Here is a 24,538-nt window from a genome sequence, read left to right as displayed (position 1 = left end):
TCAATGTACAGCCACACATGTTGAACAGTGAGTAATATATGGTACATCAATATAGGCTTATCCTTAATATAGCATCAAAGCGCACAGTTAACAACGATTTTACCGAGGATATTCATAGATCCATTTAGAGATCTGTAAGCCATCTAGATTGTCGTGCATTATAATGTAGCTAATTCAGTATAAGTAAAACAAAAAAAGAAAAAAACAGAGGGGGGGAGGGGGGGACCGGAACATTAGTTACCATGGCCTAGTTACCTTTATCATTCATAGAATACATTTGGTTAGCTAGTTACCACAAATCTATCTTTTTGGCAAGACTCTTTCTTTCACCAGTTGGTGGGGAGCTATTCTAGAAGTATCTATCCATGGTTGCCAGATTGAGTAGAATTTTTTACTAACATTCCTATGTTGGTAGGTACGTTTTTCATGTATTAAAGTCGCATTAACTGCATCCACCCACTGCCCCCCACCTGCAAACAATGGTATCATGCGCCAATGGAATTTGAAAAATTTGGGAGATGGTGGAAAGAACGTAATGCCAGTACATTTCCACATCATGTGTAAAAGGTCCCCGTTGGTTCTATTGCACTTGGGACAGAGGTGAGTCTTTGTTTCCCCATTTATGGGGATTAACTGGTGTTCTGTATGCTCTATGTAATAGGAATAGATGAAAAAGCTTGTGAGATGCCGAAACCGATACCAAGGTGGCAGAAGTCAGACATAGTTCCCAAGCTTCCCCATCCATGTGGCCCGGTCTTTTTCCCAACCCTTTTTACAGGGGAGTGTGGAAGCATCATGTGTAGAGTGCAATAGCATGGATTATACCCTTGAGATCATCCCTTTCTTGTTCTCTGTTAGGAGAACAAGATTGTAAAGGGTAGACCATAAGAGTAGGCAGGGAGACTGTAGCCTTGCATTGAATAACGTTTCTGAGTTGTAAGTATTTGAAAAAATTACTTCTAGGTAGTTCAAACTCTGATTTCATCTCCGTGAAAGACTTGAGTACAGTACCAGTATATAGTTATATAGATATGTATAGAATTTAGAATATAAAATAGAATAGCCCTTTCACAAAGATGGAAATCTAGGAGTTTTAGCAGTTCTTTGTAATGCAGGTTACGCTATATGGGAGTGTATGAATGAAAGCCTCGAATATGTAAAATATTTCTGATAAATGCCCACAAGGTTTTTATGAGCACAATCGTGGGAAGGGTTTGGGGTAGGTTTGAGAAGCCCCCTTTCAAATGAGATAGGGCCGTGGATGTGGAGTCCCTTGGTATCAGTAGTGTTTTAAATTGGGTCTAATAAGTCTTTGTTGCCCCAGTCCCCAAATTATAGTACCTGGGAAGCTATAAAGTAAAGCCTAGCGTGGGGGATTGCAAGGCCGCCCTGGTCTTTTTCTAATTGTAACGTAGATAATCCGGTTCTTGCCCTTTTATTGCGTCATATCAGATTTCTAAACCGAGAGTCTATTTGAGAGAACCATTTATGTGGGATTCAAAAGGGGACATTATGGAAAATGTACAGGAGTTGTGGGGGCCATGCCATTTTTATTAGATTGGCTTTACCTGCTACAGACAGTGGAAGCTTAGTCCAAGCTGCGCATTTGGACCAAAATGTACGCAATAGTGGGACTAGGTTGAGCTGTATGTATTGTTGGAATCTTGGGTTACCTGAATCCCGAGATATCTGAATTCATTGACCGTTTGAACGTCACTCGCGCAGTCTGGCAAGGGACGCAAGAGTGAATCTAAGGGCATGAGTATGAGTACCGATTTATTCCAGTTCTTGAAGCCGATAGGGCATCACGTTTTTCATGGCACTGTCTGTGTCCCCTGGGTAGTTCAAGGTATCGTCCGCATATAAAGATATAGTATGCACATGGGGACCTCTGATGAAAGCTTCAATGTTCTGCAAAGCCCAGACATGGATGGCCAGCGGTTCCAGAGCCATGGCGAACAACAGGGGCAAAAGTGGGTACCCCTGCCACGTGCCCCTGAAAAAACAGAATGTATCCGAATGGTCCTCATTAATCCGTATCCTCACAGATGGAGATGCATATAGCAATTGTACCCATTTGAAAAATGTGATGCCCACTCTAAATTTAGCCATTACCTCTTATAAGTAGGGTCATTCAACGCTGTTGAACACTTTTGCAGCATCAAGGGAGAAGATGGCCCTATTACCAGAGTTATCAGTAAGGAGTTGTAGGTTTAGGAACAATCTGCATAAGTTTTGCACAGTTGATCTGGTCGGTATGAATACTGACTGATCTCTATGTATTAAATTCTGAATACAGTTAGCTAGACTATTAGCTAGTACCCTGGCCAACAGTTTAATATCAGAGGTGAGTAAGGATATAGGTCTATAAGAATCTGGTGACCTTTCATCTTTTTCTCGTTTCAAAAGTACCATGAAAATCGCCTCATTCATAGAGGAGGGGAGCTTCCCGGCAGCCATCGCCTTATTAAATACTTTGAGAAGGGCTGGTATCAACGATATGATATAATGTTTGTAAACTGGCGACTGTCCGTTATGCCCAAAGCTTCCACCTGCAGATTAGCAGGGTACAGCATAGCATATTTTAAGTCCAGATTCCTGAGAAGGTGTTTCACATCAGTGAATTTAGCTCTTTGTTTCTGCAATTCAGCAGAGAAATCGCGGAAGAAGGAGGCTTTGGTGTTGTCTATCCTCAGGGGTTCAGGCCGAATTCTAGCATTATGAACAATCGCATCCCTGTCCTTATAGTTAAGGAGCTTTAATAAAAATGGCCGTGGGAAGCTTCAGGTGGGGGTGGCCTACCAAGGACTCTGTGAACCCTTTCAACCGAGAACATGGGGGAAAATACCTCTTTTCCAAATGTGGTAATGAGCCATTTTTCAATTAAATCGACTGGGTTCTTTCCTTCTACTTTTTCTGGTAATCCTTTGGCTCTTATGTCATTGCATCTCAGCCTGTTCTCTAAATCTTCCAGGTGGGATGCATGTTGCACGATAAGGTGAGAGTTGTATGTGTGGTCCCTTTGCATGGGCGCCATGTCGTCTTCTAAAGAGTCACTTTGCCCTCTAAAGTAGATGTTTGTTCTCTCCCTCAGTTTCTGTGGATCCTGTTGCAGAAACGTGATCTCTGATTTAACCCCCTTAATCTTGGCCGTGAGTGCAGCTATGAAGGTGTTACAGGATGTGACCGCGGTAAAGATATCCTGCAACGTGGGCTCTCTCATGGCATCAGAAGTGGCAGAATCATGGGGTCAGCAAAGATATCCCCCTGGGTACTGAATGCTTCCCAAACAAAGCCGGTGCTGTTAGCTTCCTTCAGGGGTACGGTGTTATTCAGCTTCTAAAGTGCCACCCGAGGAGTCCTCTGGGATGTTGGTATAGGCCAGGTGATCTTTGGGCTGTGGTTTAGTGAACAGGTTCTGCACTGCCTCTTTATATTTGTCCTTTGCAGATCTTTGGGACAGGGTGCCATTTTGGGGCATGAGGTCCGAGGTCTGGGTAACGTTCAGCTTCTTGGTCATGGCCATCTGGGTTGGAGAGATCAGGGAAGGATAAAGCCAGGATGTTTGAAACCTCCCCTGCCGTGGATGGGGTAACCAGAGCAGTATACATTTGTTTTCTCAGGTTAATAGAACAGAATCCCAGGCGGAGCGAGCTGAAGGTGCGTCCGGCTTCATCCGCTGCCTGGTCACGCAGGCCAAGTCCCTGCCAGCCATGCTCTTCTCCAGAGGGACCCAAAGTCTAGAGCGGGTGTGGAACCTCCAGTTCAAAATCCTCTTGAGGACAATGGCCCTATAATACCGTATGTGAAGGATGCTTCAGTTTAATTCTCCCTGCTCGTTATGCTGTGGGTGTGTTAGAGGATTTCAAGTGTAACTCATTCCTCGGCTAACAGGCTGTTGATATGGTAATGACCTTTCCTCAGCCAGTCCTAGTTCAAAGGGTAAATGGTCTAGTGTGTCGTGTGAAGAAGCCCTGTGGTTACGGTTTACTGTTATTAGAAGGGGCTCATGTTAATTATTCTGATTGCTTCATTGTGGTCAGGCTGTCTAGATAATGTATTCTGTTACACTTAGTAATTAACTCCACTGATGTCATTATCTAAAGAAAATGTGTTTTCAGAATCGGCTCCGAAATGTCTGCCCATGATCTGTATGGAAGCCCCAGTGTGAGGGGGGCGGAGATTTGTCATTGTAACAGTTTTGGAAATTACATATAAGCTGTGTGTTATACTATTAAAGTCTGTCTGGTTCCAGCATTCAGCCTTGGCTCATGTGTGGATGATTCTGTGATGTTCTATTATGGTAGGAAGGGACTGTTTGACGGGGATATCATACCAATACCGTCACAATTGGTTGGCAGCAGTGGGATGTTCCCTTCTATTCCCCTTTACACCCGGATTCCAAGCAGACACTGGAAGAACTACTGGAAGTTCGTGGAAGGATTGCTAGCAACAAAACCAAGCGGGTCATCATAGCAGAATTAATGGAGCTAGACCAGGAGGATGGGATTGCAGCAACGCCAGCAGTACAAGAGATGGAGACACCAGTGATTCAGGAAGAGGAATCACCAGCCAACAAGCTAATGAGAGAGAAGCTAGCATGGTTCGGTCCGAACCCAATGGCGGATGTGGTGCTGAAAGTGATGGACCTGTTAGCGGAGGAGGCTAAACAAATAAGAGACGCAGAGCTACAGAAGGCTAAACAAATAAGAGACGCAGAACTACAGAAGGATAAACAAATAAGAGACGCAGAACTACAGTTAAAACTGGCAGCAGTCCAACAAGCAGCCGCACATTCTCCAAACAGTGAGTACAGCACAGCAGACACAAGGAAGATTCCGTTTAGCGCTTTTAAAGCTTTTGATGAAAAAGACTGTGAAATTGATAACTACTACCTGGCAGATTTTGAGCGACAATGTAACCTGCACCAAATAGCTAGAGGAGAGTGGGTTGCAATATTGTCAGGCAAACTGTCAGGCAAAGCTTCTGATGCTTTCCGGACCGTGCCAGATCAGGATATCCATAGCTACGCCAGGGTTAAAGAAGTGCTCCTGGCTCGTTATGCAGTAACCCCAGAGTCCCACCGACAGAAGTTCAGGGACTCACGCAAAACCACGAAAGACTCTTACGCGGAATGGGCATGCCAGTTATCCCTGTCGGCCTCTAACTGGGTTAACAGCAGCCAGGCCACCACCGCAGAGGACATTTTGCAACTAATGCTCCTGGAGCAATTTTACAATCACATCCAGACGGACGTCAAAGACTGGGTGAGAGATCGCAGGCCCATGACTCTACCAGAGGCCGCTAAGTTGGCGGATGAATATGCGAAAACTCGCAAGACGAACCAGGTCACACCACAGGTACAACCTCCACGACCAACGGTGCCCTCACACCCACCAGCCGCTAGATACCAACCTCCTAACAGACCGGTGACATCTAGCCCTCGCTATCCACGCCAGGAGGACAACGAACAACGCTGCTTCCGATGCAAACAGCTGGGTCACTTCAAGCAGAATTGCCCCATGAATGACAACACCAGGTCAAATTGGTCTCAACCTGGGTACCGCCCACCAGCAGCAGCCTATTGTGTAGACTCGGCTTGGGATCCCCAGGAGCTGGGTCAGGAGGAACCATTGGGCACCCCTTACGAAGCCCTCATGGTACAATCTGTTATTACGGACAACAGGGAACACCATTGTCAGCTGGTCATGGGCGACAGCCATGAGCCGGAGGGGCCCTGGAGGGAGCTGGGCAGAAAGAGGCACCGCCGGCCACCCTCCAAGAAGAAGAGGTCCTGGAAGCCGTATCACAAGCTGACCTGGGAGGAGAAGAAGCGACTGGAGGAGAGGGAGTCGCAGCGGGCGTCCCAGATGCGGGCCGAGATGTTCGCCAAGGGCCCACCGGTGGCCCCTTACACCACCACCCAGTTCCTGATGATGAAGGACCACGTGGAGAGCCTGCAGGACGTGAGCAAGCAGGAGCTGATCCGTGAGTACATGGAGCTGGAGGAGTGCATAAGCCGCATGGAGGAGGAGAACAACCACCTGAGGTCACAGCAGGCTGACCCCCCCAGGCTCCATGAACTGGAGATGGAGCTGGAGAAGCTCAAAGAGGAGAACCGGCGGCTGCGGAGGGAGCAGGGGGTGGCTGACCCTATGGGGGACTGCCCCCCCCCCCCCCCGGGACTCTGAGCACCAGTGCTACAGCATTTCAACAAATATAACTTTTTCTTTTTTTTATGAATCTCCTGTGATTGTCACTTCAGAGCCATAACCTACCCCCTCCCATAGCGGGACACCTAGACGGCGGCGCACAGACCCATTCTCCGTCTTCACACTGACTTCTGGTGACTCTGCAGATCGCATCAAAGACTTGGGGACTGACCGGCGGGTGATCTGACGACCCGGTGGCATACCTGAGTCTGAAGCAGTTGCCAAGGGAGGTCAGTCACGCCAAACGGAGTTAACCTCGGACTAAAAGCTCTGAACCCGTCAACCCTACTGGACCAGGGAAGGTCCAACCGGGTTGCCGGAGCAGGGAGAAAAATGGGTGCCATTGTGAAGGATGCTTCAGTTTAATTCTCCCTGCTCGTTATGCTGTGTGTGTGTTAGAGGATTTCAGGTGTGACTCATTCCTAGGCTAACAGGCTGTTGATATGGTAATGACCTTTCCTCAGCCAGTCCTAGTTCAAAGGGTAAATGGTCTAGTGTGTCGTGTGAAGAAGCCCTGTGGTTACTGTTTACTGTTATTAGAAGGGGCTCATGTTAATTATTCTGATTGCTTCATTGTGGTCAGGCTGTCTAGATAATGTATTATGTTACACTTAGTAATTAACTCCACTGATGTCATTATCTAAAGAAAATGTGTTTTCAGAATCGGCTCCGAAATGTCTGCCCATGATCTGTATGGAAGCCCCAGTGTGAGGGGGGCGGAGATTTGTCATTGTAACAGTTTTGGAAATTACATATAATCTGTGTGTTATACTATTAAAGTCTGTCTGGTTCCAGCATTCAGCCTTGGCTCATGTGTGGATGATTCTGTGATGTTCTGTTATGGGGATATCATACCAATACCGTCACACCGTAGAATGTCCGAAATCCCCAGACCCCCAGCCCTTTTAGCTCGCTTCAACACCCAGCCAGGGTGTTCGACACCTCCCCTGCCGTGGATGGGGTAACCAGAGCAGAATAAATTTGTTTTCTCAGGTTAATAGAACAGAATCCCAGGCGGAGCGAGCTGAAGGTGCATCCCGCTTCATCCGCTGCCTGGTCACGCCCCCTTAAGATGCCGTTTTTAAATTATTATTTCGTTTATTAAGGTAAAAAGTCTGTTCAAACCTGCCTGGCCCTATGTGAAGAAGTATTTTCCCCCTCCCATGCTGAATCATGAATGAACTGTGAATGAACCACAATTTTTTGAAAAACTGAGTTAAATTTCACTTTCCACACCCAGGCCTGATTACTGCCAGATTTGTTGAATCAAGAAATCACAATTGGAATCTGTCTGATAATGAAGCATGCTAACAGATCACAAAAAGCCACACATCATGCCACAATCTAAAAAAAATCAAGAACAGAGTAGAAACAAAGTAATGTACATGTATCGGTCTAGGAAGGGTTTCAAAGACATTTTTAAGGCTTTGGAACTCCAATGAACCACGGGGAGACTTGGAACAGTGCTGAACCTTCCTAGGAGTGGCCAGCCTACAAAAATTACTCCAAGAGCATGACGACAACTCATCCAGGAGGTCATAAAAGAACCTAGAACAACATCTAAAGAACTGCAGTCTTCATTTTCCTCAGGTAAGATCAGTGTTCATGATTCAATAATAAGAAAGACTGGGCAAAAATGGCATCCGTGGGAGAGTTCCAAGGTCAAAGGCCACTGCTGACCAAAAAGAAAACAAAGGCTCGTCTCACATTTGACAAAAAACATCTTGATTATCCCCAAGACTTTTAGGCAAATATTCTGTGGATTGATGCGACAAAAATGTTACTTTTTGGAAGGTGTGCTTCCCGTTACATTTGGCATAAAACTAATATAGCATTTCGTAACAAGAACATCATACCAACAGTCAGACATGGTGGTGGTAGCATGATGGTCTGGGGCTGCTTTGCAGCTTCAGGACCTGGACGACTTACCATAATTGATGGAACCATGAATTCTGAGCTCTACCAGAAAATCCTAAAGGAGAAAGTCCAGCCATCAGTTTGTGACTTCAAGCTCAAGTGCAGTTGGGTTATGCAGCAAGACAATTATTCGAAACACAACAGCAAGTCCACCTCCAAATGGTTCAAACAAAGCAACATTTAGGTTTTGGAGAGGCCTAGTCAAAGCCCAGACGTAAATCCAATTAAGATGCTGTATCATGACCTTATAAAGGCTTTTCATGCTGGAAAACCCTCCAATGTGGCTGAATTAAAACAATTCTGCAAAGAAGAGTGGGCCAAAATTTCTCCACAGCAATGGGAAAGACTCATTGCCAGTTATTGCAAACACTTGATTGCAGTTGTTGCAGCCAAGGGTGGCACAACCAGTTATTAGGTTTAGGGGGCAATTACTTTTCCACATAAAGACAGGCAGGTTTGGACAGCTTTTTTGCCTTAATAAATTAAACCATCATTTTAAAAACTGCATTTTGTATTTACTCGGGTTATCTTTGTGTAATAATCAAATTTGTTTGATGATCAGAGTCATTTTAGTGTGACAAATATTCAAAACAAATAAAAAATCAGAAAAAGGGGGCAAATACTTTTTCACACCACTGTATATTACAAGGATTGCAGCGCAAAATAAATATAACAAAGGCCACAAATTAGCGAACTAAAAGTCCCAGAAGATGAATGTCAAATCCACCAGTGAAAATCTATAGCAGCAAGTACAGGGAGTGCAGAATTATTAGGCAAATGAGTATTTTGACCACATCATCCTCTTTATGCATGTTGTCTTACTCCAAGCTGTATAGGCTCGAAAGCCTACTACCAATTAAGCATATTAGGTGATGTGCATCTCTGTAATGAGAAGGGGTGTGGTCTAATGACATCAACACCCTATATCAGGTGTGCATAATTATTAGGCAACTTCCTTTCCTTTGGCAAAATGGGTCAAAAGAAGGACTTGACAGGCTCAGAAAAGTCAAAAATAGTGAGATATCTTGCAGAGGGATGCAGCACTCTTAAAATTGCAAAGCTTCTGAAGCGTGATCATCGAACAATCAAGCGTTTCATTCAAAATAGTCAACAGGGTCGCAAGAAGCGTGTGGAAAAACCAAGGCGCAAAATAACTGCCCATGAACTGAGAAAAGTCAAGCGTGCAGCTGCCAAGATGCCACTTGCCACCAGTTTGGCCATATTTCAGAGCTGCAACATCACTGGAGTGCCCAAAAGCACAAGGTGTGCAATACTCAGAGACATGGCCAAGGTAAGAAAGGCTGAAAGACGACCACCACTGAACAAGACACACAAGCTGCAACGTCAAGACTGGGCCAAGAAATATCTCAAGACTGATTTTTCTACGGTTTTATGGACTGATGAAATGAGAGCGAGTCTTGATGGGCCAGATGGATAGGCCCGTGGCTGGATTGGTAAAGGGCAGAGAGCTCCAGTCCGACTCAGACGCCAGCAAGGTGGAGGTGAAGTACTGGTTTGGGCTGGTATCATCAAAGATGAGCTTGTGGGGCCTTTTCGGGTTGAGGATGGAGTCAAGCTCAACTCCCAGTCCTACTGCCAGTTTCTGGAAGACACCTTCTTCAAGCAGTGGTACAGGAAGAAGTCTGCATCCTTCAAGAAAAACATGATTTTCATGAAGGACAATGCTCCATCACACGCGTCCAAGTACTCCACAGCGTGGCTGGCAAGAAAGGGTATAAAAGAAGAAAAACTAATGACATGGCCTCCTTGTTCACCTGATCTGAACCCCATTGAGAACCTGTGGTCCATCATCAAATGTGAGATTTACAAGGAGGGAAAACAGTACACCTCTCTGAACAGTGTGTGGGAGGCTGCGGTTGCTGCTGCACGCAATGTTGATGGTGAACAGATCAAAACACTGACATAATCCATGGATGGCAGGCTTTTGAGTGTCCTTGCAAAGAAAGGTGGCTATATTGGTCACTGATTTGTTTTTGTTTTGTTTTGTTTTTGAATGTCAGAAATGTATATTTGTGAATGTTGAGATGTTATATTGGTTTCACTGGTAAAAATAAATAATTGAAATGGGTATATATTTTTTTTTTGTTAAGTTGCCTAATAATTATGCACAGTAATAGTCACCTGCACACACAGATATCCCCCTAAAATAGCTAAAACTAAAAACAAACTAAAAACGACTTCCAAAAATATTCAGCTTTGATATTAATGCGTTTTTTGGGTTCATTGAGAACATGGTTGTTGTTCAATAATAAAATTAATCCTCAAAAATACAACTTGCCTAATAATTCTGCACTCCCTGTAATATGGTGACTGTCCCTCCACCTCAAATCTCATATCTACGCTCACCTCACCAAATGGACAACTGAATCAACAGATAGTCGTAAATGCGAATCCCGCACTGCAGGTATATCACTAAGGCGGCTTGTTCTCTAAAACGACACCAACAACGAAAACAATAGATCACATATAAAAGAGAGGGGAGGAGATCTAAGTGCTCACTGTATGATTCAATTTTATTTAAAAACTGATAAGAACTACTCACATGAACCAGGGAAGTAAACTCGTATAATAACTCATATCGTGTGATTACAAGGGATGGCAGTGGGTGACTTAATCCAAAACCTAGCTCCCCCGTATGCGTTACGTTCGATCGAACTTCCTCAGCGGGGCAGGGCCTTGACATCACCCAACATATATTTAAATAGCTTAGTTGTCATGCCAACCGGCAGCACTGTTTGCGAGCCATGATCACCGATCAGCTGATTGGCACACCAGGCATCAGATCCAGTGGACAATTACGCAGACACAACGCATAGGTTAGACTACCCGCATTGAATGGGAAAAAAATACGCTAAAAGACCAAGGAACAGCCCAAATGCTGCCACCTAATGGTTGAAAAATAGCATATCTAAACTTCCAACAAATCATTTTAAAACCAATAGACTCACCCGATGCCATCCTCAGATATCACATATATTAAACAAAAATAATCATAAAACACTTTATGTATAATCTGTATTTATTAAAAAAAAAACATGTATACACAAACAGAAGTGCAGCTTACGTTAAACATGGTCCACAATGAACATACATATCAGTACAGTGCAAAAGGTACAACAGAGCAACTGAAAAACAAGGTACCATTTCCCAGATAGTAAAACTAATCCGTCGAGGAGGGCCCACCCTCCCCAACTTGCTTACTCGTTCTCCATCAAAACCCGGGATCTTGGACCCGACTAAAGGAGCCCCCACATCCCAGCGCCCAATATGGGGAGGGGGGGACCAAACGGCCTCCATCAGACCCTCCCCGACCGAAATCCGGCCCATAGGCACATAGAAAATAGGGGCCCCGCTCAACTAGGAATCTCCCTATCCAAGCTGAAGGAGAAGAGACTACAGCTGCACAATGAGATCCGGCCCAGTCAAGGGGCCAACCCCAGCAGCGGAAAAAACAACCTGAGCTGAACAGGTGCGCGGGGATCCATGTATTAATTCCCAAAAGAAAAACAAGGGAATAAAAACTGAATAAAAAAAAAACAAAGAAACACACAAAATACAGACAGACAAACAGACAACAACGGGGGATAGTAAAGTAGAAAGTCCAGAAAAAGAAGGAAGAGGAAAAGAAATAGGGGGATATGACTACCTCCACCAGGCACGGTCTACAGCGTCACATGGCTCTGCCAATCAAAGAAAGGCTGTTAGGGCTCAGCAAAGCATTCAAACTCCTGCATCTCCTGTCTCCGCCTCTAGGGCCTGCAACACATCACCCCTTCCCCCCCTAAGTGAGGGCTCCGCAAGTTCTAATAAAGCGATGTCTAGACTAGAGGGGACAAACCCAGCCCCTAGAGTATGCTGCAGCCAAGCAGCCCAAATGGACTTAAAGCGCTCACCCGTGCCATTGCAGTTCGCCACCCACTCCTCTGCCACCTTGATCTCACGCACCTTCTTGAACCAGTCTTCGAGGCCAGGAACAGAAGCTTGCTTCCAATAAATGGGGATCATAAAGTGATAAGTTCGATTTTAAGTTGATTTAAGATTTTTGATTTTTATAACATACAACATAAACAATTCGAAAGGATAGTGAACATTGGGAGGTGCCGAGGTAGGATAAAATTCTTTGAGCAGTCCTTTTCTCTTTTCTTTCTGGTTTTTATGCCTGTGGTCAGTGTCAGTCATGTAAACAATGTAAATTCAATATAAAAAAACAGAAAGAGATTTCTCCTCATTCTCTACTAATAAGACTTATCAGATCAAGCATCTCATCACTTGTAGTACTCGAGGTGTAGTTTACATGTTGTAGTGTAGTTGTGGGCTTCAGTATATAGGCCGCACCTCATGCCCTCTTAGTGTGTGTAGCGGGGAACATGTAAACAACATTAAAAAGGGTCTGAGGACCCATAGTGTTTCTAGACATTTTAGACAACACCCTAATAGGGACCCCAAATGCCTCAAATTTGGGGGCATTGAGAGGGTAGATAGACATTGGAGGGGGGGGTAATTACTATCATTTTATCAGTCAGCGAGAATCTTTTTGGATAGTGGAGGCAAAGGTTTTAACACCCGAAGAGTTGAACGTTGATTTTGATCTTAATTGTTTTATTTCCAATACATTTATTTTTATTTTGAATTTGTATTTGATTAATATTTTCTTTGATGTATTTATCAATTTTTTTATTTGATCCTTTGATATGTATTATTATTATTTTTTTTTTTACCAATACGTTTTTATTAAAGCTTTTCAATTTACAATCAAAATCGCTCAATTCAAGCATTGGGCAACAAGAAAAGATACAAGATAAGACAATAGCGTTTAGTGGTGGTAAAACAACTCCACATAAATTACACAAACATTTTTAAATTTCTGAGTTTATAGTAGTTAACCTCTTTTGCGAACAGTAGCGTAGTTCAAAAATGCTTTCGAGAGGGAGAGAGAGGAGGGGCTGTCCCCAGCCCCGGGCACCTCCACCTGGCTTCAAGACTGCGCCCAAGACCCGAGCCAGCCCCTCCCCGCCTTAATCCAGTCATCACATTAGAGCAGTGGCAGTTCGTCCATAGAGGGTGCTGGAGCGCCGCCCCCTCTGGCTCTCACCGCCACCGAGTCTAATAACATAGATTCATGCATTGCATGAATCTATGTTATTATCGCCGCTGCCGCTGTTCTATTCAGATGGTCGGCGCTCATGTCCGGCCATCTGAATAACGGCAGCTGGTTGGCTGTACGGAAGTGCCTATCAGAGCCAACGGCTCTGATAGGCTTTTCCGAGTACAGCCCTCGGGTCCCGGAAGCTTATACAAGGAACGCACTAGGGATGCGCTCCTTGTATAAGACTGACAGGCGTCTCAGCCAATCAGGTTCACCGGTTCTGGTAACCTGATTGGCTGAAGCGTCATCGAGGGTGGGAGAAGACATCGAGGGACGGTGGAAGCAGGATGGCCGACCCCAAAAAGGTAAGTGCCGGGCTGAAATTGGGAGGGGGCATTTTACAGGGCACAGTGGCAGAATTTAACAGGGCACAGTGGCGAGTACAATTGATGGGCACAGTGGCGAGTACAATTGATGGGCACAGTGGCGAGTACAATTGATGGGCACAGTGGTGACAACAATTCATGGGCACAGTGGTGACAACAATTCATGGGCACAGTGGTGACAACAATTCATGGGCACAGTGGTGACAACAATTGATGGGCACAATGGTGACAACAATTGATGGGCACAGTGGTAACGTTTGATGGCATGGCACAGCACAGTGGCTGCATTTGGCATGGCACAGTGGTGACAATAATTGATGGGCACAGTGGTGACAATTGATGGGCACAGTGGTGACAATTGATAGCACAGTGGCTGCGTGTAATGGCATGGCACAGTGGTGACAATTGATTGGCACAGTGGCTGCGTTTGATGGCATGGCACAGTGGTGACAATTGATGGCATGGCACAGTGGCTGCAATTGATGGGCACAGTAGCTGTGTATGATGGGCACAGTGGCTGCCTTTGATGGGCACAGTGACTGCAATTGATGGGCACAGTAGCTGTGTATAATGGGCACAGTGAGACTGCAATTGTTTTTTTTTTTGTTTGTGCCCCCCCAAAAATTTGGAGCACCAGCCGCCACTGCATTAGAGTCGGTATATACCTTACGGTAAAGCTAGGGGAGACATATAGTTCTTATTGTACCAAGTTAACCATGTGTACCACTTTCGGGCGGCGCTTTCCCTACTCACATCTCTGAGTGCCAAAGTTCTGTCATATGTGAAATGCAATTTGGTAGTTTGAATTACTTCTCCAATAGTGGGGGGTAGGTTTTTTTTTTCATCTTCTGGTGATCAGTGGTGTATTAAGGTTTTGTGCTGCCCTAGGCCTGATTAATCTCATGCACCCCCTAATTGAAATATGACCCACCCATTCCTGTCAAGGCCACACCCCTTGTTGTTTAAGACCCGCCCTGACATTTTTGAGTGGGGAAACTAGTTCTGAGGGCCTGGGGGGCAATGGATTCCCCTAATTTGCATAGATTTCCTCTCACTTCCTGTTTGGCTATGGTGGAGGAAGGGAAGGTGAAATCTCTGCAATGGGACAGGGATGGTAAAAAATAAACTGACAGGGGCTATAACCCTCCCTTACTCTATCCAAAATGAAAAAAGTGTTGCCTATAGTTCTACTTTAAGCACAAATTTCTGATAATTTTATGGAGAGTACTAAGAAGATATAACCATGCCAATGGTTCAGCAGAAAACATATAGCACAGTGAGGAAGGTCTGTGGTCCAGGATGATAGGACATACCGGAAGCAGTGAGGCCACTTTATTGGGGAGCTAGACTAATTTGCCAAAAAGTGTAGTGCAAGCCGGCGGGGACTCTTTTTGTGCTGCCCCCCTGCAAAGTGCTGGCCTGGGCCTTGTTGGCCTAAGGCTGGGTTCACACTACTACACTACTTTCATCCTACTTTGCTCTGTGTTCAATGTTTCCCTATGAGAGTGTCTTGTAGCGTCCTACACAAGTCGGTCCGACTTTGAAAATGCTCCCTGTACTACTTTTGGTCCTACATTGATCCTACTTTAGGCCCATTGAATATCATTGAAGTCGGACCAAAGTAGTATCCTGTTCATGAAAGTAGGATGGATGTAGGACCAATGTAGGATAAATGTAGGACCAATGTAGCAGAGCAAAGTAGGATGAAAGTAGTGTAGTAGTGTGAACCCAGCCTCAGCCAGGATACAGCGTTGCATGGCATTACTCTTCCTCCTCCGGTTTCACATCTTATGTACTGAGAAATAAAACAAGGAATCTCACTGGTTGCTATAATACGAATGCTCCATTTTCTTAAGATTTTAAAAGGCAGTCCCTACCACAACATGGCATATCTAATAAACTGGATTATAAAATGCTTATTCTTTCATTTGAATATTCATTGTTAGAACATTTTAAATCCTAGTTGATTAAAGTTCAAAACATGATACGTTTCTAGGGATTGCATTTCTAAAACCTGGGACTATGTCTGGAAATGAGGGACAATCTGTAACTGTACAAATGAATGACACAGCTGCTGTTCACTTCGTATAGAAGATTTACACATGTGTGCTAAATGAGTTCAAAGTCCAACCCTCCCCAAGATAATGTACTCGAAATCTATGTCACACTGTAATCTGCAGGCTGTCACACCCACCTCTGCAAATCTCAGATCTAGACATTTACAAATATGCCATTGCCATAGCAACATGACACTACTTTATGCCAGAAATCACACTGGGCCAGATCCACAACCAGCGGGCGCAACGTAACTTTTGTGATTTAAGTTACACCACCGCAAATTACACAAGTTAGTGCCCGATCCACAAAGCACTTCCCTGGAAATTTGCAGCGGTGTAACTTAAATCCGTCCGGCGCAAGGCGGGCCAATTCAAATGGGGCGAGTCCCATTTAAATTAGGCGCGCTCCCGCGCCGGACGTACTGCGTATGCTCCCGACGCTATTTTCCCGACGTGCTTTGCATTACGTTACGTTGCGCCGAGTTTTGTGAATCGCGACGGGTAAAAAAGAGATGCGGCGGGAAAAAAAAAATTTTCAAAACAAAGTTGACAGCGACGCGGGAAAGACAGGTATACTTTTACATGGTGTACTAACTAAAATCTGCAGTGAGTTAAAGGCTACGTTCACCTTTAGGGAAAAAATAATAATTAACATGTTTTTGCAGAAAAAAAGCTCAGGCTCTTGCACACACATCCTCCATATGGGCTTTCAGTTAGAAACCTGGAGGAAGTGTCAATTGACTACGAGTGTGATGATCAACACTCATATTCCATTGCAATCTACAAGTCACTGTGGCAGACAGGATTTGTAGTCTCTTCAATTCACAGATCCAGTGGCAGGTGGTGCTCAATATTTTTTTGTGGGGGCAAACAAAACCCCCACCCACGCCAGCCCTGCTTGCAAGCCCGCTTGTCAGCCCTGCTTGCTAGTTGCCAGCCCCACACTTACCCCATCCAGGTCCTGGGCACTTTTGGTGGCTTCCCTGGCTTCTACTCCCGCCCAATCCGGAAGACAATAGCGAATGTTAATTCGCTATTGTCACAAGTGGATGGGCTCAGGGCGCAGTGCTATGCTCCCCGAGCCCACCTATTTTGAAGTCAATTAGAGCCTCTGGCTCTAATCATGTGCTTCACAAAAAAAAAAACTTAGAACTCTATGCATCAGGCACCCTGCATGAAGATTAGGGGCTGGGAACACAGAGATTAGGGAAGCAGCGCACCTGACCCCCTTATAGACAGGCCACCACTGCACAGATCCCTGCGAATGAATGATGCAGCTGTGCGGGCAGAGGTCTGTACAGCCATAGGATTATAAATGTGACAGTAGCTGCAGGAGGAAGAAACTCCAGCCTGCTGTCACAGGGTGGAATCTCAAGGGGTAAGGGAGGGGATGGAAACATTAAAACATTAAAAAATGTTACAACCTAAATATGAGTGTAACACATAACATGCTCTAAAGGTGAACTTATGTTTTTTTAAAAATTCATTTTTACTGGTGGCTGCATTTGGTCCTGGCTGCTTCCTGTACTTACCCAGTCCATGGCATGTGGAGTTCTGTAGTGCCTGTTCACCTATCTTTTTAATGGCAATATAGTAATTCTCAGCAACTTCGGACAGAGCTGGGAAAAGAGAACAGCAGTTAGTTCACATCTAACATGTATATTCAACACTAGCATTAACATTGTAGTTTTTAGAACTAAAATAACTATTGATTGCACAGTTGTAAATGTGTGGACATTTAGGGTCCTTTCATATGGGCAATCCAAGCAGGTCCACCTGTCAGTCTTTCAGACGGCCCTGATCGGATAGACTATGCATTCCTATGTGTAAATGGACTTGTGTCCGTTTTTTACTGGCCAACCTCCAGGTCTGATCAAAAATGGGAGGAAGACTGAGTCCTCTTCCGTTTGGCCAGACCGAAACTGAGGCAGCCGGGTGTAAACGGACAGCAGAAGGCAGTTAATCCCAGCCGCTCATAGAGAAGAGAGGGGTCTGTCCATGTCCACTCAACATAAACATGGACATGTCATCCACCCTGCTCTGTTCCAATCAGCAGGGGGTCTGTGAGTGAATGCCCTGCTGAATGCCGCCCCTCCCCCCACCACCACTGCTGGAAGAAGAGGAACCTCCTGTGACACCACTGGACCAGTTAAAAGACTTTAAGAAAAAAAGTATGCATAGGTTTTTAAAAAGTAAAAAATATCAGGGGGAAGGGGGATGAGGAGGCAGAGGGTTATCAGGTGTTCCACTATATATTTATATGTGTAAATGCTGGAATTTCCATAGCCTTGCCACAGGTTCGCTTTAACATATAATTGCAGCCATAATGAACCTCTGAACCTTAGATTATTTTTACTGAAATATGTGTCACTATTGGAAGATTTTCTCTTTACTTCTGATGACATTTTAAATTTCCCCTCACTCTTTGTCACATTTACTAGTTTAATAATTACCAAGACAAATACTGAGGGTGGTTCTCTACAAAGAGAACACAGACAATTAAAACGCCCTCTGTTGAAGTCAGGAAATGACGCAACGCGTCAGGGAGTGACCCACATGACCTTACACTGGAAGTGACATGTGCGCTCCACCGCCGTAGGATCCAGAATCAGGAAGTGATCTAGGTCGCTCCTCGGCAATACCGTACAGAGGTCGGAATACTGATATGGTGAAGTGCACCCGGTTTACACTTTAATGTTTCATTAACTGTTTTTGAATGTACGCATATTTTATGAGGGGATATTTTGATGTGAGGGCTCATTGTTTCTTTATAAACGAGATTACGCTATGTGCGCTCTCTTTTGTTTCATGATTTTTTAGAGCTTTTAACATTCCTTGTTCTCCTGGAATGGTGGTGTCTACAAGTGCTGGTTCAGAGGAGTACTTCTCTTAGAGGCTGGTTTTGATCTTAGCCCCCTGAGGGGAGTGTTTATCACATGGTGGAATTGGAGTGATCAGTGGAAGGTGCACACTACTTTGATCTCTATACTCACCTATGGACATTACTCTGAATCACTATATTAAGCGTCACCTTTTCTAAAATATTTTTTGTGTGGAGTTGGCCACATTTACTCAACAAGTAGCGCTGTTTTATAGTATCTGATTGATACAGTTTTTATACTGTTTATACAGCTGCTTAGATAGTTCTCGATCACGGATTATTTGACAAAATACCGGTGTCTTTCTTATTAATATACACATTTACAGATACCCTTGGGTTATTTTAGGAGCAGTAATATTTTCCTTTGGCGCCAAGTGGTGTAAAATAGGCCTTATACATACACCCTTTTCAACAATTAAAATATGGCAGTGGTTCTACTCTACCCTATTCTATCCAATCTAGAAAAAGTTTTGGCTGGAGTCTTACTTAAAGTGGTTGAAAACCTCAGACATGAAATATGAACAAAGCATACTGTGTACTTGTCTCAATCCAAAGGACTAAGTTTAATTTCTGTCTGCTGCCTCATTCCTCTGCTATCTGAATGGGTCCCTTTTGACAGGTTTTCCGGACACTAAAAGAAAATGGTGAGAGGGTAGGGAGCTCCAGCACACAGCCTATGATTAACAGCCTCAGCTCTATTCCTATGTGCTGCAATATGGGGGTGTGTCCCTCCAAACAGCTCTCAGCTCTCCACATTAAGCTCTGCTCCCCGTCCTTTGCTTTCTGGAAGCTCAGGCAAGCTGTATAAATCCTGCACCTTGAATAACTGTAGAGAAGAGAAGACTACATATATACAGGTGCAACTTAAGTAGTAGGATTTGTTTAATCTCTGTGTATCACCGGAGGTCAATCACTTCACTGGTTATATGTGAGGGTTTCCAACCAGGGTGTTATGATTAGGGGTCAGGCTCAAAGACCAGTTGCTATAGCAGTGGGAAGCCCACACAGAAATCAGCAGGATAAGTACACAGGCGGGTCACCCTGGTGGATGATGCCGGCTCACCTGGTGCAGAATCTAAGTACTAACCCGGTGTTCACCAGAGCTCCTAATAGTGGAGATGGAATTTTCTGTGTGTTAGCACCAGGTCACAGACCTCAGGTTCACCCCACCAGGAGATGAGCAAGCCAGGGCGCCCAGTAGCATATTAAGCAGGTAAGGATCAAACAGAAGCATAGTCAGTAAACAAGCCAAAAAGTCAGTAACAAGTTTTTGCTGGTTGGGATCAGGTAGAAGCGTAGTTGAGAAACAAGCCAGAGTCGATAATGAGTGGTAGCAAAATATGGACGGCAGCAAGGAAGACAAGAGTAAGATACTGGCTGAGATAGCGCAATAATCTGGCAAACAGGAAGTGCAGAGACATGGCTTAAATCAGAATGTTTATGGGAGGAGCAAAGCGTTCAGAGTTCAAGATAAACATGAGTTCAAGACCGGATCATTCAAGGAATTGTCCAGGGAACTGTTCAGCATTCCAGGTACCTCAGCAAGAAGAGACATTGCCTGACACAGCAGAAGTTCCAGGTTTAAATCCAGGCCCTGACACAGGGTTATATAATCAAGCCAAACTGCCAATACCTGTGAGGATCTAAAGGTACAGAACACTACTGAATGGATGTGCACATCAATGGTTAAATTCATGTTTTTTGATATTCCCATTACTTCCTATGAAGCAGTACAACACAGTAGTAGTTTGTCCTCATTCAATACTGCTATATCAGCAGAGGTGAAAAGAAAAGTGATATTTTCATATCTTTAAGAATGTACATGCTGATCCTCAATGTATGGTGGGAAAGTCTCAAGACTGCCCAGAGATATACTATTATTATTATTATTATCATACAGGATTTATATAGAGCCAACAGTTTGCGCAGTGCTTTACAATGTAGAGTGTGAACATCACAATTACAATATAGGTCAAAGCAGAAATACTGGGAGGGCCCAGATCGCGAAGCTTGCAATCTAAAAAAGAGAGGGAGGTGGTACAAAAGGGAATAGCTGCAGGGGTTGATCTGATGGAGGTGGATAGCGTACAGTTCTTTGGTGTAGGTGGGGGTAGGCTTTTCTGAATAAGCAAGGAATAAATAAGTTGTGTTCTGGTGTTGTTAGTCAGAAAGGGGCCAATTCTTCAAATGTTGCGAAGGTTAAGGTGGCAAGATGTAGCCAGCAATTTGATGTGGGGGCTGAAGGAGAGATCAGAGTCCAGAATTACACACAGCACCTTGGCGTGCGAAAAGCGACCAATGATTGTGACGTTGATCTTAATGATGAATTCATAAGGGGGGGGGGGGTCAGAGAGGAAGAAATATTACAAGTCCAGTTTTAGAAAGACTGAGTTTGAGGAAGTGGTGTGACATCCATACTGATATGTCAATCAGTAAGTTTGTGATACATGAGGAGATTGAGGGGGTAGGTTGAGAAGTGGAGAGATAGATCTGGGTGTCATCAGCATAAAGGTGGTATTGGAAGATATGGGAGGTTATTAACTGGCCCAGGGAAGAGGTATAGAGAAAGAATAAGAGGGGCCCAAGGACAGAGCCTTGAGGTACACCAACAGAAAGAGGAGCAGAGCATATGGTGTTGTATGCGACACTGAAAGTGCGTTGAGATAAACAGACAAACTGTACAAAAAAGACAAATACAGTGCACTTCAAAAGAGTAAAGGGAAAAAGAGGGAGGTGTAGGAAGAACCTGGAAGGTGCATTGTGGGGAGAGGAGAAGTCCGACACCACCTCCTTTTCATCTGCTGGATCTGGATTAACGAGTCCAGAGGAGGCCATCATGGGATAGGGCAGCAGGAGAGTGTCGGATTCCTGGAGCCAGGTTTCACTAATAGCAAGTAGATTGAGTGAGCTGAAGAGGAAAAGGTAACTGACAGAGGCAAGTTTGTTGGAGACTGAGTGGGCATTCTGAGGGCACACATAAAGGGGGGGCTGACTTGTGGAATTAGGGGGAATTGGAAAAGGGGATTGGAAGTTATAGCTACTGTAAGAGGAGGTAGTCTACCTCCTCTTACAGTAGCTGTAACTCCCACTGCCAGAATTGTCAGTCTACCAATTCTGGGGTTGAGAGTTGGCTGGAGGAGGGACAGGGTTGGCAGGATATACCCAGGCATTAGAAGTAGGAGGGCGAGGGCGGTAAGGTGGGAGTGGGATTTATACGAGGGCAGGTGCTGCAGTGAAGTGGAAGTGTTGACATTATGTGGGCTCAGAATGAGTCGGAGGTGATACGTACAGTAATATTGAGAGGGCAAATGTGAGGGAGATATGTACAGGTTGTGGACTGGAGGGGGGGGGGGTAAATAAAATACAGTTTGAGGAGAGAGGACATTATTGCAAAGAAAAAGATAAGTATGAGCATGTTGAAGGGTGGAGAGAGGGGAAAAAGGCCGAAGGAAAGGGAAAAGATGAAAGGTAATTTCTAGACAACTTGGTATGGAGCACTTATCGCCCAAGTGGCACTTTGCGCAAAAAGTGGTCAGCCTACCGTCACAAGCTGTCCAAAGAGTTGAACTAAATTTATACTAAGATGGAGTAGGGGAAGGTTACTACACTATAATTCTATTCTGATAAGGATTCAAGATAAAAAGGTATGAAAATTGATGATCAGTCACAAGATCGGAAAAATAAGGAAGAGGAAGCAAAAAAGAAAGGTAAAGCAGTGCAAAAAGCAGTGATAATATGCAAAGTACAATTATCGTTATTAACCGATTATATTCCAGGTTAGAGTAATCAGAACATTGGAAAATGTTGTGTTTTGCTGTTATTTGCATATGGTTTTGGCCTTATAAACTATAAGATCTTTTACAAGGATATAGGAACAGTATACTAGTTTATATTTTTCATAGATTTTTGTCCTAATAGCTGTTATGTCCAGCAAAGACAGCCAGGAGAGGGAGCTTAAAAACAGTGTTATGGATGATTAGTTTAACACAAATATTAGTTTAAAATGTATGTATAGTTCAAACTGCTTTAAATTTGAGTATTAAACCTCAAGTCCTGTCCTGATGACATAAAGACAAATACTGAAGGTGGATTGGGACCTAGTGGGGACAGACAGCAATAAAACATTTGACAAGGGTTCAAATCCTCTCCTACTCTATTCAAAGCTAAATATGTTTGGGCTATACATACACTTTAACCACTTAAGGACCGTCTCCTGTACATATACGTCGGCAGAATGGCACGGCTGGGCACAGGCGCGTACAGGTAAGTCGCCTTTAAGAGCCCAGCCGTGGGGCATGCGCACGCGACCCGGTCCAAAGCTCCCTGACCGCGGGACCCGTGGACCAGATCGCCGCCGGTGTCCCGCGATCAGTCACAGGAGCTGAAGAACGGGGAGAGGTGTGTGTAAACACACCTTCCCCGTTCTTCACAGTGGCACTGTCATTGATCGTCTGTTCCCTGATATAGGGAAAGACGATCAATGACGTCACACGTCCAGCCCCACCCCCTACAGTTAGAAACACATATGAGGTCACACTTAACCACTAGGGGGCGCTGTAGGGGTTAACTCCTAAACTGCAATTGTCATTTTCACAGTAATCAATGCATTTGTATAGCAATTTTGCTGTGAAAATGACAATGGTCCCAAAAATGTGTCAAAATTGTCCGATGTGTCCGCCATAATGTCACAGTCACGAAAAAAATCGATGATCGCCGCCATTAGTAGTAAAAATAAATTATTTATAAAAATGCAATAAAACTATCCCTTATTTTGTAAACGTTATAAATTTTGTGCAAACCAATCGTTAAACGCTTATTGCGATTTTTTTACAAGAATTTTTTTTTTTTTATATCTTTTTTGGGGATATTTCTTATAGCCCTATTTTTGTTTATAGCGCACACAATAAAAAACGCAGAGGTGATCAAATACCACCAAAAGTAAGCTCTATTTGTGGGAAAAAAAGGACGCCAATTTTGTTTGGGAGCCATGTCGCACGACTGCGCAATTGTCAGTTAAAGTGACGCAGTGCCAAATCGCAAAAAGGGGCAAGGTCCTTAACCTGCATATTGGTCCAGGTCTTAAGTGGTTAATGCCCAAATAAATTAGATACTGTATATAGTCAGATAAACACTGTACTAACAAACTCAATTTTAATAGTGAAGATGAGCCAAATGCACTCGGGTTTAGCGAATGGTATCAAAGTTCAGATCCAAAATCTGAACCCCAATAAATAAATCAACAAATAAAATAAACAGGAGCCAAATGTTTGTTTTCGGTAATCTCCAAGTTAAAAAGTAAAGAGAATGACAAATAAAGGCATTGGGGGGGGGGGGGGGGGGGGAACATGTACCAGGATTTTTCTTTTTTCTTTTTTAAAGATTGATCTTCAATGGGGAGAGGCCATTTTAAAGCAGCTGAAAGGGCAACATAAAAAGATGCAGCTCCTTTACATAACATGATTGGGGTATGCCTAATGCCTCATCGTAATGTTGTACGTCACCGTGTTTTGGACAGTCAGAATTTGGTGTGACAGTGTGTATGCAAGACAGCTTGAACGAAATTCCATCAGAAAGAACCGGAGGAGTTTATCCCAACAGAAATTCCGATTGTGTGTACGGGGTATTACACGCAAATACAGAATGTTATGACTTTCAAGAACAGCATCATTGACACATATTCTGGCATTGTTTAAATTACATATGCAATCATTTATTTTACCATTTTACCAGAAGCAACATATCAAGGAACTATTACAAGGTACTATACTTAAGCACTGCAGCTCTGGAAGTTTTTACCCCTTTCGTGACCAGGCATAATGCTACATTATTTTAACTGGAAATTTCACGGTCATACAAGCGGTACCAAAACAAAATTTATATAATTTTTTTCACACAAATAGAGCTTTCTTTTGGAGGTATTTGATCACCGCTGTTTTTTTATTTTTTATAATATAAACCAAAAAAAAAAAGAAAAACAC

General features: G+C 44.0%; 1 protein-coding gene across 1 annotated transcript in view; it reads right to left on the bottom strand.

The window, feature by feature from the left end:
* The window catches only part of BAIAP2L2 (BAR/IMD domain containing adaptor protein 2 like 2), a 124,806-nt gene that overhangs the window by 72,504 nt on the left and 27,764 nt on the right, over nt 1–24,538 (bottom strand). Inside the window, exon 3 of the mRNA XM_040359541.1 lies at nt 17,212–17,298. Within this exon, the coding sequence (XP_040215475.1) occupies nt 17,212–17,298 (87 nt within the window). The remainder of the gene's footprint in view (nt 1–17,211; nt 17,299–24,538) is intronic.

The sequence above is a fragment of the Rana temporaria genome, chromosome 7 (genome assembly GCF_905171775.1).
Source record: "Rana temporaria chromosome 7, aRanTem1.1, whole genome shotgun sequence".
In the NCBI taxonomy this organism is placed as follows: domain Eukaryota; kingdom Metazoa; phylum Chordata; class Amphibia; order Anura; family Ranidae; genus Rana; species Rana temporaria.
This window is presented reverse-complemented; position numbering and strand designations above follow the sequence as displayed.